The sequence below is a fragment of the Hippopotamus amphibius genome, chromosome 12, assembly GCF_030028045.1.
Source record: "Hippopotamus amphibius kiboko isolate mHipAmp2 chromosome 12, mHipAmp2.hap2, whole genome shotgun sequence".
NCBI classification, from domain to species: Eukaryota; Metazoa; Chordata; class Mammalia; order Artiodactyla; family Hippopotamidae; genus Hippopotamus; species Hippopotamus amphibius.
In genome coordinates this window covers 74,737,306-74,752,264 of record NC_080197.1, presented here as the reverse complement: position 1 = coordinate 74,752,264, position 14,959 = coordinate 74,737,306, and the positions used below count along the sequence as shown (strand labels likewise).

The 14,959-nt window shown below is 37.2% G+C and overlaps 1 protein-coding gene across 1 annotated transcript in view; it reads left to right on the top strand.

Annotated features, from left to right (window-relative positions):
- The window catches only part of LOC130834045 (uncharacterized), a 491,328-nt gene that overhangs the window by 178,271 nt on the left and 298,098 nt on the right, over positions 1-14,959 (top strand). The window contains 2 exon segments of the mRNA XM_057704144.1: positions 1,815-2,123; positions 2,213-2,530. Coding sequence (XP_057560127.1) covers positions 1,815-2,123; positions 2,213-2,530 — 627 coding nt within the window.

The following is a 14,959-nucleotide window of genomic DNA, read 5'->3' as shown; positions in this document are numbered from 1 at the left end:
AAGTCATCCTATGTTTACAGATTGCAAGAATTAATATTGTTAAAATAACTATACTACTCAAAGTGATCTACAGATCTGATGCAATCTCTATCAAAATCCCAATGGTATTGTTTATAGAAGTAGAAAAAAAATCCTCAAATATGAGTGTGTTGTTCAATTTTCATGTATTCATTAATTTTCCTATTTTCTTATCATTACTGATTTTAGTTTCATTCCATTGCGGTCATAAGAGATATCTGGAATGATTTCAATCTTCTTGAATTTGTTAAGACTTATTTATAACCTAGCATGTCATCTATCCTGGAGATATGCCACGTGTGCTTGAGAATAATATATGTTTTTCTGCAAATAGGAATATAGGATTAGTGCAATGATAGTATTAAAATCAATTATTACTAGCTTTTAGCATTTTCTATGACTCTTGTCTCAGAAGAAAACCCTCTGATAGGAGGCGATCTGCAAGCTCAGCTATCTTGTGAACTCCCACAGAGAACTCACTCTCCCAGGTTCATTGACATCCTGGAGTTTCAAGAGACATGGCTAGGACTCTTTCTCTATGACTCTCTGAGCTTTCTCTTTTTTTTTTTTAACTTTTTATTTGTTTATTTTTTTTTACAATAAACTGCATATATTTAGAGTGTACAATTTGGTATCCCAGTCTCCCAATTCGTTCCCCCCCCAACCCTCCCCACTTTCCCCTTTGGTGTCCATATGTTTGTTCTCCACATCCGTGTCTCTATTTCTGTCTTGCAAACCGGTTGATTTCTACCATTTTTCTATAGTCCACATGTATGTGTTAATATACAATATTTGTTTTTCTCTTTCTGACTCACTTCACTCTGTATGACAGTCGCTAGGTCCATCCACGTCTCTAAAAATGTCCCAGTTTCATTGCTTTTCACAGCTGAGTAATATTCCATTGTATGTATGTACCATATCTTCTTTATCCATTCATCTGTTGTTGGACATTTAGGTTGCTTTCATGTCCTGGCTATTGTAAATAGTGCTGCAGTGAACATTCTGAGCTTTCTTAACTCATCTTCTTTCCTATTGATGTCACCTAATAAATTCTTAGAATTTTTGGCCATCAAAAATTATCAGAAAAAAATGTGATGACATAAAAATGAATTAGTTATAATGTCTATATTTCTTCTCTTGAGCCATCATCTGTCTACAGGTTGGCATGCACTCAAGGATCCAGGCCTGATGATTTCCCCTAACCTAAGTCACTAGAGGATTAGCTCCTGAGAGAGAAAAGTAATCAGAATATTAGACCCAGAAGTCTTAGGAAAGCTTTAACTTTGTCTGGATGATAGGTCTCTAATCTCATAGTCCACATTCCTCTGGGTGGGTTCTGTTCTGCATATCTCTGCACTCAAGTTTATGTGCCCACATATTACGCAGTTTCCTTGGGTTCTGTAGGTTCCAAGCTCCTAAATGAGAAATTTACTTCTCCAACCAGTGCTAAAATATATGTACCTGGTATTCAGCCATTCCAGAGATCTGTCTTGGGCCCTGTAGTTTCCAGGCTCCTAGACCAAGGAATTCCCATTTCTAACCAACCTTTCAAAGTATATGTTCTTGGGATTCAACCATTCCAACCTGACCCTGCATATCCTTTTGGATTTCTCTTCAGAAACTTGCTCATGAAAATGCAATTCTGACAATAACTGTCAGATTCTCTCTCCATGTCCCACTCCTGGAGTATAAAAGCTTTCACACCATTGCTTGTGACATGTTGTTTCCAACTGCCAAGCTGGGATCCTGAACACTCACTGGTTTTCTTGTTGTTGTTGTTGTTGTTTTTCTCTTAGGGTTTGTGCGTCTAGCTGATGGGGATGGACCCTGCTCAGGGCGAGTAGAAGTGCATTCTGGAAAAGGCTGGACCCCGGTGCCTGATGGGAACTTTACACTCCCCACTGCCCAGGTCATCTGTGCAGAGCTGGGATGCAGCAAGGCTGTGTCTGTCCTGGGACACATGCCCTTCAGAGAGTCAGATGGCCAGGTCTGGGCTGAAGAGTTCAGGTGTGAGGGGGAGGAGCCTGAGTTCTGGTCCTGCCCCAGAGTGCCCTGTCCAGGGGGCACCTGTCACCACAGTGGAGCTGTTCATCTTGTCTGTTCAGGTGAGATGCAGATCAGGACTTATCCTTCCTACATATGCTGTTGGGGCAAGAAAAATGTGAGATTTTGCTAAATTCCTGTCTTCTACCAGCATACTCAGATGTCCGGCTCATGAAAAATGGCACCTCTCAGTGTGAGGGGCAAGTGGAGGTGAATATTTCTGGACGATGGAGAGCGCTCTGTGCCTCCCACTGGAGTCTGGCCAATGCCAACGTTGTCTGTCATCAGCTTGGCTGTGGAGTTGCCATCTCTACCCCTAGAGGAGCACACTTTGCGGAAGGAAGTGACCAGATCTCAACAGCCCGATTTCACTGCTCAGGGGCTGAGTCCTTCTTGTGGCATTGCCCTGTGACTGCCCTGGGTGGTCCTGACTGCACCCATGGAAACACGGCCTCTGTGATCTGCTCAGGTAAGAGAGAGAGAAGGGCTACTAGTACCCAGGATGCTCCTGGAGTGAATTGTCCCCAAGAGCAGAGAGTGAGGGAAAACTGGCTTCAAAAGTTAAATATTTCATGGTGAAATACAGTTCTTCTCAGGTCAGGGCAAGAACTGTGAAAATAAACACTCTTATTTAACTATATATAATCACAGAGAACATGTATAAGCAATAACCATGTACCCAAGTTAGGGTTTTTTCCCCCTCTTAACCATTTGAGAATTACTTATACACATTAGGTTCCTTTACCAGGTATGTATATATGTATATGTTCCTTTACCTCAGCATGTATATCTTAAGTACAAAGACATTCATTCAAATTCAGGAAATTTTAATTTCACACAATATTATTAACTCTTTACTTTGAAATACATCTGAGCCTGAATTTGTTAGCTTTTTGTTTTGTTTTGTTGTTGTTGTAGAAAGTTTTTCATTACAAGTTCAATATTTTAAATGAAGTGAGCATTATTCATATTTTCTATTGGTTCTTGTGTCATTATTTCAAGTGGTGTTTTTCAAAAAGTTTCTCCAAGTTAGGTAAATATTCAAAAATCTTGGCAAAAGAGGAGTGACCTCAGCATCCTGGTGGTATAAGATGTCCCTCCTTTTTATTCCTCTTTTTAACAGTTAATTAACCACACATCCATGATCAAAAGAGCCTCCGTGAATGTTGTAGTGTCCAGTATCAGATGGCAAGGGACCAGGAGGACCTACCTGTGCACCCAGTAATAGGCAGAAAGACCCTCAAAAGGCCTGCAGGTTAGCAGGAGCCAATGAACCTGCTCCAGCCCCTGTAGGCTATGGTCAGGGAAAACCTGGAGAAATCTGGAGAATGTCAACTTGGTTGCACACCTACAGATGATAGAAACTTGGTAGAGCTTTTAGTACTCTGAGAAAAAAAGAATTTGAAAGATTGGAGATGATAAGAGGATTTTACCAGTGCTGGCTCCTCCTCCCAAGGTGACACAGCAGCATGGAGCTGAACTAGCCAGTGGGGCCTTTCCCTTGGGGAAAAGAGAAGCAGTGAGTTAGGGCCCAGCTACTCAGCTCTGTGAGATGCTGCTGGAGAAATACGTTCCTCTCCAGCAGCATCCAGAGTTCTGGGACTGGACCACCATGACTGAGGCAAGAGGGGTGGGAGAGGAGATTTGAAAGGTCATTAAGAATGTCAAAGGGCATAAAAGGGATGCAGTTCTTGCTGACTGTGCTCAGGACTTCAGCAGGAAGCCTTCTCACAAGTCTCTGGGGAAGGCTTATAGGAGAATCCCCCTCTCCCGACCTGAGGACACCCCCAATGCCCTGAGTACTCAACTCACACCTACCCTTACTCTATTGACAGCTCCTTGTGTGTATTCCCAAATGTGGAGGTAAGAGTAAACTCCAATAAATGGAATGTTCTCAGGAAAACAGCAGAGCCTGTGGGCAAGGGAGGAACCACAAACTTGAGCTATAGCACAATGTTCTGCAAAACAAAAGAGAGGTTTACAGCAGCCAGACTGGGTGAGAAGACAAAAAAGCTTAAGAATTCTGCTGCAGAATAAGCAAGGAATACGGAGTGGGTGTATTCATATAAGGTCAGAAAACAGTATGTACCACCTGAAACTAATTACTAAAGATTTTGGGGGTGAGGGTTGTCTGCCACTTCAAATGCAAAAGTGGCAGCGCAAAACTCCAAGGAACATGAAGAACCAAGGAAAGAAGTCATCACCAAAAGGTAACAATAATCTTCCAAAACTGACAAAAGCACATGTCAATGACATAGAATTTTGTGATCCAGCTTATAAAGAATCCAACATTGCTGTTTTGAGGAAACTCAGTGAGCTACAAGAAAACACAAAATGACAGCTCAATGAAATCAGAAAAATAATACATTACCATGAGAAATTATAACAAAGAACCAGAAATCCTGGTGCTGAAGAACTTCATAAATGAAATGAGAAAAATACAATAGAGACCATCTACAACAGAGTAGACCAAATTCAAGATAGAATCAGTGACTGTAGCATAGGAAATCTGAAACAACTCTATCAGTGGTGAACAAAGAAAAATGAATAAAACAAGAGCAAAGAAATCCTGTGTGATCTATGAATCTCCATCAAATGTACAAACATTAGAATAATTTCGGTGCTGGAAGGAGAAGAGAGGGAGAAGGTGTGAGAAAATTTATTTAAATAAATAATAGCCAAGAACTTTCCAAACCTAAGGGAGAGACTTGGACACCCAAGTTCATAAAGTTCACCCTATTACCCGAATGCAGAAATACCTTCTCTAGACACAGTATAATGAAACTGTCAAAGATTTGAAAAAAGGGACAATCACAAAAGTATCAGAAAAAAAAATATTGTCACCTACAATGGAACCCTCAATGGGCTATCAGTGGATTTCTCAACAAAAATCTATAGGCCAGGAGAGAGTGAAATGGCATATTCAAAGTGTTGAAAGAAAAAAATTTCCAGCCATGAATACTCTATCCAGTAATGTTATCCTTCACATAGGAAAGAAAATAATGACTTTCACAGAGAAATAAAAGCTGAGGGAGTTCATCACTGCTAGACGTGACTCACAAGAAATGCGGAAAGAGATTCTTTAAGCCGAAATGAAAAATTGCTAATTAGTGACATGAAAATACATGAATGTATACAACAGACTGGTAAAGGTGAATATAAAGTCACATTTAGGAAACTCTAGTTCCATAGTAGGATGTTATGTTAAGCACTTCACTATAGTATAAAGGTTAAAAGAAAAGAATATTAAAAATAAGTGCAGATAATATAATTTGTTAACAAACATAATATAAAAAGAGAGAAAATGTGACATCAAAATATAAAGGAGGGTAGTAAAAGGATGGAGCATTTGTAGGCATTCTAAGTTAAGTTGCTATCCGCCTAATATGGGCTGTTTTGTATAAAATATGTTTTATGTAAGGCTTATGGTAACTGCAAAGCAAAAACCTAGAGTACATTCACAAAAAGTAAAGAAAGGGGCACAACACCATGGAAAATTACCAATGTAGAACAGTAGGCCAAAGCAAAGCAAAGCAAAGCAAAGCAAAGCAAAGCAAAGCAAAGCAAAGCAAAGCAAAGCAAAGCAAAGCAAAACAAAGCAATGGGACTACAAAACAGCCAGAAAGCAATAAGATGGCATTAGTAATGTTTTACATATCAGTAATCACTCAAAATGTAAGTGAACTGAATTCATTACAGAAAAAGAGTTATTAGATGGATAAAACAGCAAGACCAAACTATATGCTGCCTAAAAGAGACTCACTTATGATTTAAGGACACACATAGACTCAAAGTAAAGGGACTGAAAAAGATATCCCACAGCAACTTGAAACCTAAAGAGTGCAGGGGTAGCTACATTATAACAAACAAAATAGACTTTAAGCCAAAAATGGTAATAAGACACCAAGAAGGCAATTATATAATGATAAAGGGGTCAATTCATTAAGAACATTTAGTAATCATAAATTTATATTCACCAAACATTGGAGCACCTAAATATCTTAAGCAGATACTAACAGATTTAAAGGGAGAAATAGACCACAGTATGATAATAGTAGAGAATTTCCATATCCCACTTTCAGCAAATCATCCAGACAGAAAGTCAACACAAAAGCATGGGACTTGCACCATACTTCAGAACAAATGGATCTGACAGACTTTTAAGAAACACTTAATTTAACAGCAGCAAAATAAACATTCTCTTAAGCAGACATGGAACATTCTTCAGCATAGATCATATGATAGGTCACAGAAAAGTATTAGCAAATTTAAGGTGAATTAAATTAAACCAAGTGTCATTCCAACCCCAATAATATGAAACTAGAAATGAAAAAGAGGAAATTAGAAAATTTACAAACATATGGACCTAAACAAAACAGTCTTGGACAACAAATGTGTCAAAGAAGAAATCAAAACGGAAATAAGAAACATTTTGAAACAAATGAAACTGTAGAAACAACACAGGAAAAACCAATATGCTGAAATAGCAGTTCTTGTAGGGAAGTTTAGGGCATTAAATGTGTATATTAAGCAAAAAGAAATGACATGGGTCCATACCCAGAAGTAGGATTGTTGGACTATATGGTAGTTCTATTGTTAAGTTTTTGAGGAAACCCCAAACTGTTTTCCATAAGGGCTGAACCAATTTACATTCCCAAGAGTGCACAGCATTCACTTTTCTCAACATCCTCACCGACCTTCATTATATCTTGTCTTCTAGATGATAGGTGTTCTAACAGGTGTGAGATAGTATCTCATTGTGGTTGTGATTTGCACCTCCCTAATGATTAGAGATATTGATCAATTTTTCCTGTACCCTCTGGCCATTTGCATATCTTATCTGGAAAAATGTTTATTCAGTTTCTCTGCCCATTTTTTTTTAATTTTTTAAATTTTTTTTATTTTATTATTTTTTGGGGGGTACACCAGGTTCAATCATCTGTTTCTGCCCATTTTAAAAAGAGGCTGTTTGATTGTTTGCTATGGGGTTGAAGAGTTCTTTATATATTTTGGATATTAACTCTTGATCTGACATGAGTTTTGCAAATATTTTCTCCCATTCTGCAGGTTGACTTATCATTTTGTTGATGGTTTCTTTGGGTGTGCAGAAGCTGTTTAGTTTGATGTTATCCCACTTACTGATTTTGGCTTTTGTAGCTTGTACTCTTGTAAATTACTGCCAAGATCAACGTCAAGGAGCTTCTTCCCTCTATTTTCATCAGGGAATTTTGTGTCCTGTCTTATGTCAAGTCTTTAAACCATTTTGAGTTAATTGTTATGCATGATGTAAGTTTGGGGTCCAAATTCACTTTTCGCATTGTGGTTACCCAGCTTTCCCAGCACCATTTGTTGACGAGACTATCTTTTATTTTTCCCATTAAGTGTTGTTGGCTCCCTTGTCAAATACTAGTTGACTGTATATGTGAGAGTCTGGGCTCTATGCACAGCACAGTGATTATTCAAAAGCACTGTATTATAAACTTCAAAATTGCTAAGAGACTAGATCTTAAATGTTCTCACCCCAAAAAGGAAATGATAATTATATGATGTGACAGGGGTGTTACCTAGAGCTACAGTGGTAATCATATTGAAATGTATAAACATATAACATTAAAATGTGTGTTGATAAAAGAAAAACCCAAAAGTATTGGTGAAAGGTTATTCATAATATTTTCATTATCTTTTTAATGCCTGTAAGCATTTATTTGCTGTAAATATGTCATTTCCATATTTCTATTTTTTAAAATCTCTTTTTGTTCCTTTTTGTCTCCTTACTTCCATTCTTTTGGTCAAACTAAGTATATTTTATTGTTGCATTTTCTTCTTCATTAGCTTACTTAAAAATATTTTTAGAGTGATTGTCCTTCATTTTAACTACACATATTTTAAATCTCACCAAATATTGCCACCCATGTTTTAGTTCCCTCATATCTGCCCTACTGATTTTCTTTACTCCTTTGTATATTGTTGCATTCCTTTTGTCTTAAAAACAGTTTTTAGTGTTTTTTTAGTGAAAGTGTCAAGGAAATTTTAAAGGAAGAATTAAGGTAATGTGCTGCATTCATTTGCTATACCTGTTTAGTCGACTCTAATATTGAACACTTCCTGAATCTCTCTTTGTATTTCATGACGTTGGCTTTTTTTTTAAAGTCCAATTATTATGTAGAATCTCTTTCCAATGTCTGTTGTGGCACTATTCAGGAAAATGAAATCTCTTTGTGGAAGCATGGTAAGTTGATATTAGAGTCCATCCTATATGAACACAAATTGGATTTGGCTATTTTCAAAGTAGAAACTGAAAAGAAACATTAGCAAAATCATTCACTGAGCTTCAATCTTCCTTACCTTTTTGCACAGCATGAATTGTTAATAACAAATTGGACACAGCTAATTCTATGGGGATCCCTGCCGTACTATGATTTCTGCAATCCAGTCAGTCTGTAGGATCCCTCAGCTCTCCTCACAGGTCATAAACAGGAAAATTGTGGGTACAAATACACCTGCATCTAACAGACCCTTAAATGAGGTCTAAATTCTTGATGTTCCTTAGGTATCCTATCCTATTTGAAATGAATCACTTAGATGGATTTAGGCAATTCTGTTTCCCGTCTAGCTGTTCACTCAAAACAGGATGAAGATCAGATTTGCCCATCCCTTTCCCAATGGTTTGGGTAAGAGATGAGCCCTCCATCAGATATGACAGCCATTCCTATCACATTTTCTAGTTGGATTATGCAAAAAACATGTTCTTTTCATTCACAATTTCATAATTTCTTTATACTTTTATGTGTAAGCTTTCTGCAGTTACATCACTATATCTTCCTGACTTAAATATACTGCCATCTAACTTTCTTTAGCAGGTTTAGATATGATAATACATTGAGATTCAGTGTCCAGCAATCCCAGTAAAATTTCTTTACCACCTTTAGGCCTTTACCACCCATATGAATGCAAATGACCTCATGCCCCCTGCTGGGCATCGTGTCAAGAGATAGTGGCCCACCTCTCAGAGGCTTAATCCTGTCCTTTACTTTGCATCAATTTAGTCAGCATTGACTCTGAAGGGTCTGTAGATTCACCTTTTGTATAATATTTTAAAGATTCTTCAAGACTACAATGAATCGAGTTAAGTTGTCATGTTTGTTTATAGTTTGAGGAGATGTTTGGGGCAATCAGATCATATAATCTCTTATAGGGAACCATTAAAATTTTAGCAGTTACTCCATCTCCTATTCTTTTATGTTATTTTTCAGTCAACCATCTATACAATTCCAGTAATTTTAGATGCCCTGAAATGTTTTTTTACCCTTTTATTTTATGGTTTCCATTCTTTTGAAAAAATCCTAGTCATTTCCCCCATCATTCAGGTCCATTTACAATAGCCTTGGAAAGATAACCATGGCACCCTCCTTGACATCACTTTGTCTTCCCAATAATAAAATCACATAAAGAGCCCAAGCAGCAGGAACCTCTTTTATCTCCGCATCAGCCATCACTTTAATCAAAATCATAACTTAGGAGAATTCTAGTATCGTTATTAAACAATGCAAAGTTGTTTGCATTTTCATTTCAGCAGCCTCTGAGAGAATATTCCATTTAAGGGAAGGGTTGGACAACTCCCTTATTTAGAGTATGTGTTGTGCACTCATGCCTTTATGCAGCTCACCAAAGAAGATGTTTATTTCTCTACCCACATTTCTTCATAAGCTGCTACAAGGGAAGTAGTTCTTGACATTCTTGTACAAAATCTATCTCAGTAGGGTTTAGAAGAGAATTGTTTATACTGACCCACAAAGTGGCTTAATTCTTTTAGTTGATATTCCCGTGTTTCAGTATTTCTTGAATCTCTCCTCCTGCAGCCTGGGTAATTTTCTTAGTGATCATCACTTGGATAAAGATATCCTTCCAACTCCTTACAGTCCTCCCCTTTACAAGATAAATCACCAACCATAAGTCTGAGGCTCTGGCAGCCTTGGGTTTGCTGGGTGAGCTCCATGCTTATGTTTGGGGAGGTCAGATTGTTTGGAACTGACTCTTGATCGGAATTAGAATGAGGTGGAATAACTAAATGATTATAAAGTGCTGTTTAAAAATTGAAACTCCCCTGGTAGCACCCAGGAAGAGCTTGTTCACGTTATTAAGATTTGCAGATTGGTGACCTATATATGGTTTATCCATGTACAAAGACTGTCTTGGCTAAGGAACAATGAGGTGAGGTATAAAACAAATATAAATTACATTTCTTTATACTAGCAAACATTTGGAAAAAATGGAAAAGTTCTATTCACTGTAGTATCAAGAACATTAAATATGTACAAGAAACTTAACACAATATTGAATGGCCTTTATGTTGAAAGTTGCAGAACATCTAAATATATATGCCATGTTCATAGATTAGAAAACTGAGTAAAGTTGTCAATTCTCTCCAATTGATCTGTAAAATCAACGTAATCCCAACAAAAATCCCAGCATTTTTTTCTGTAGAAATTTATAAGCCAATCTAAGTATATATGCTAAAATGGGAAGGAAGTGAAATGGATAAAACAAATTTGAAAAATAAGAGCAAAAATGGAAGTAACCTAATGTAAAGATTCCTACAATGTATCCATGGCAATATAGTCTTTGAGTAATGATTGGTAAATAGATCAGCGGAACATAATAGAGTTCAGTAATAGACCTAAACCTAGTATAGTAAGTTGATTTTCTACAAAGGCATCAAGATATTTCAAAGCGGAAAGTATAAGCTCTTCAAAAAATGATGGACTAACTGGATATCTGCATGGGAAAAAAATGAACTCTGACTTTATAGCATAAGACCACCATACCCTCAATTGCACCCTGAAAAACACCCCAAACAACAAAACCAGCTCAAATGAACTATCATTCTAATATAACATTTTATTTTAAAACCTCTAGAAGAAAACATAAGAAAAATTATCATCATCCTGGAGTAGGCAAACATTTCCTAAGGCATTAGCCATTAAAAAGTTGAGAAGTGATCTTCATCAAAATTAAAACATTCTGCTTTTTGAAAGAAAATATTAAGAAAATGAAAGAATATTCAACTGATAGGGAGAAATTATCTGTAATACTCACTATATCTGACAAAGGACTTGTATCCAGGATATTTGAAGAATTTATAACACAAATATAAGAAAAAGAAATACCCAATTTAAAAGTGGGCAAAAATTAAGAAAGCCAATTCCCAAGAGATGATATAATAATGGCCAATAAGTAAATTAAAAGATAACATCATTAGATATTAGAGAAATTCAAATTAAAGTGTTAGGAGATATAGCTTCACAAACTAGAATGGTTAGGGTTAAAGAGACTGAAGATTCCAAGTTTTGGCAAAGATATGGATTAACTAGAACTCTAGTACAGTGCTGGTGATAATGTGAAAGAAAGCAACCCCTTTGGAAAATGAAGCTTTTTTTAAGGTAATCATACACTTAATATGATACTCAGCAATTCTACTACTGAAGAGAAATGAAAACATATGTCCACAAAAAATTTAGACAAGAAAGTTCATAGCATCTTTATTCACAAGAGTAAACAATTATAAACCACTCAAATTGTCATTAACAGAAGAATGCACAACAAAGTAGGGCAAAATCAAACAGTGGAAGACTTTTTAACAGCTGAAAGAATAAACTCCTGATAAAAGCAACTGCAATGATAAATCTCAAAACATGTTGAGTAAAAGAAACCATGCAAAATGGATTACGTATAGCATAGTTTTATTAAATTCTAGAAAGTATACACCAAATTTATTTGATAGAAGACAGATCACTGTTTGTTTGGGGCCAGGTTTCTGGGGGCTTTTATTGGTTGCAAAAGGCATACAGGAATTTTGGGGTCATCTCATATATTCTGTATTTTAATTATTTTAGTGGTTACACTGGTGCATACAAGTGTCAAAACTCATGATAATGTACTCAAAATAAGTGTATTTTATTGCGTGAAAATTTACCTCATTATAGTTGATTTTACTATTTGCCTCTTGTTTGTTTCTAGCTTAATTCTACTTTAGTCAAAAAAAACATATTTTTAATGAGTTCAGCCTTTTGAAAATTTTTGGATCTCAGTTTTCTTATAACCTATGATCGGCCTTGGTAAGACAGTGTGTATTCTATGGTTTTGAGGTGCATGTTTGTTAAGTCACAACATTCAAATATTCTATATATTCAGTGACTGGTTTTGCTGGTTTGCTCTATCAGTTAATGAGGCTGATAAAAGGTGTTTTCTGGTTACTGTTGCTGTGTAACAAATTACTTCAAAATCAAGTCACTCAAAGCAACCGTTTTATTTTGTGTAACACAGATCACTGTGTATTTTTCCTCCAGCTCCCAATCAAATTTTCCTCACTTCCTTTAAGTCCTGATTGACAGCATTGCCCAAGCCCATCAGGTTTCTGCTAATAATCTCCTCTACTCTTTTTAGCTTCTGTCTCTTACTTTGTTTCAAAAGCAATGTCACATGTTTTAGGTGGCATCCCAAATTTGGGCTACTATGGATAAAAATGCTACAAACATGCATGCACAAGTTCTTTTGAAGACAAACATTTGTTTGTCTTCAGTAAATATGTAGTAATATGGTACGTATAAACGTTCTGGTTACTATTGCTGTATACCAAAAATTCCCCCTATACATAGCAGCTTAAAACTCTTTTTAATTTTTGCTGTGATTTCCTGTGTAAGGAATTTGGGAAGCACTTAGATTGGCAGTTGTGTCTTGGGGTCTCTCATGAGGTTGCAGTCAGATGTGAGCTGGGGCTGAAGCCACCTGAGGACCCAACTGGGCTGGGGCTCCAGGATAGCTCATGAGCAAGCCTGGCAGCTGAAAGTTCAGTTAGGTTGTGACCAGAGTTCTGCACATGACAGTCTCTGCAGGACGAGAGTGTGAACAGGGCAGACTTGCCTAAAGCTAAAGTCCTACGTGATTTCCAGGGTGGTTGCATGACTTTTCAGGCCTAGTGCTGAAAACCAAGCACTGCTACTCTCACTTTGTTCTATTGTTCACAAGCAACTTAGGAAGGTCAGCAGAGATTCAGGGGAAGGAGTCACAGACACTGCTTCTCAGTGGATGTAACATCAACGATTTTGTGGATGTTTAAAAACCACCAAGGTGGACTTCCCTGGTGGCACAGTGGTTGAGAATCCACCTGCCAATGCAGGGGACATGGGTTCAAGCCCTGGTTGGGGAAGATCCCACATGCGGCAGAGCAACTAAGCCAGCGCACACCACAACTACTGAGCCTGTGCTCTAGAGCCCACGGGCCACAACTACTGAGCCCAAGTGCCACAACTACTGAAGCTCATGTGCCTAGAGCCTGTGCTCTGCAACAAGAGAAGCCACCACAATAAGTCTGTGCACTGCAACAAAGAGTAGCCCCCACTCACTGCAACTAGAGAAAGCAACAAAGACCCAGCTCAGCCAATAAATCAATAAATTTATAAGAATAAATAAATAAAAATAAAAAAATAAAAACCACCACGGTGTATAAAATGGGTGACTGTGGATTCTAAATGTCTACTTTTGGTTCTGTCAATTGTAGCTTTATGTATCTAGGACTTAGTAGACATGAATGTTAGAAATTTAAGCATCTTTACGTATGTTTTTGTATTTTCCAATTTTGTCTTTCTGTGCTTGGTTCTCTGTACTTTCTTCTGATCGTCCGTTTTACTTTTTCTATCTTGTGCCAATCTGAGGGGCTTTAACACTCATCCTTTGAGTTCTTATTTTAAATATTGGCTTTTTCAGCTCTAGAAGTTTTATTAGACTCTTTGTTATCATTTCTCTGCCAAAATACTTATTTCATTCTTTGAACATTTCATCCATGGTCATTTAAGCTTCCTGTCAGGTAACTCCAATAGCTGGATGTCCTGTACATTTCTTTCTAATGGCTCTTTCTGCCTCATAAATTTTTGTCAAATTTCTTCTCTTTTACGCCTGGGTATTTTTGATGGACAGACATTGTAGGTGAGAAATTGTAGAAATCCTTTAGAAAGGATCTTTTTTTTTCTTTTAATTTTTTCATCTTTATTGGAGTGTAATTGCTTTACAGTATTGTGTTAGTTTCTGCTGTACAACAAAGTAAAACAGCTATATGTATACATATATCCCCATATCCCTTCTCTTTTGTGCCTCCCTCCCACCCCTTTAGGTCTCCACAAAGCATTGAGCTCATCTCCCTGAGCTCTGCAGCAACTTCCCAATAGCTATTTAACATTTGGTAGTGTATATATGTCAGTGCTGCTCCCTCACTACGTCCCAGCTTCGCCTTCCACCCCTGTGTCCTCAAGTCCTTTCTCTACGACTGCGTTTCTATTCCTCCCCTGCCACTAGGTTCATCAGTACTATTTCTCTAGATTCCATATATATGCGTTAGCATACAGTATTTGCTTTTTTCTTTCTGATTTACTTTACTTTGTATGACAGACTCTAGGTGCATCCACCTCACTACAAATAACAATTTCATTTCTTTTTATGGCTGAGTAATATTCCATATATATATGCCACATCTTCTTTATCCATTCATCTGTTGATGGACATTTAGGTTGCTTCGATGTACTGGCTATTGTAAATAGTGCTGCGATGAACATTGGGGTACATGTATCTTTTTGAATTATGGTTTTCTCAGGGTATATACTCAGTAGTAGGATTACTGGGTCATATGGCAGTTCTATTTTTAGTTTTTTAAGGAAACTCCATACTGTTTTCCATAGTGGCTGTATCAATTTACATTCCCATCAGCAGTGCAGGAGGGTTGCCTTTTCTCCACACTCTCTACAGCATTTATTGTTTCTAGATTTTTTAATGATGGCCATTCTGACCGGTGTGAGGTAATACCTCACTGCAGTTTTGATTGCATTTCTCTAACGATTAGTGATGTTGA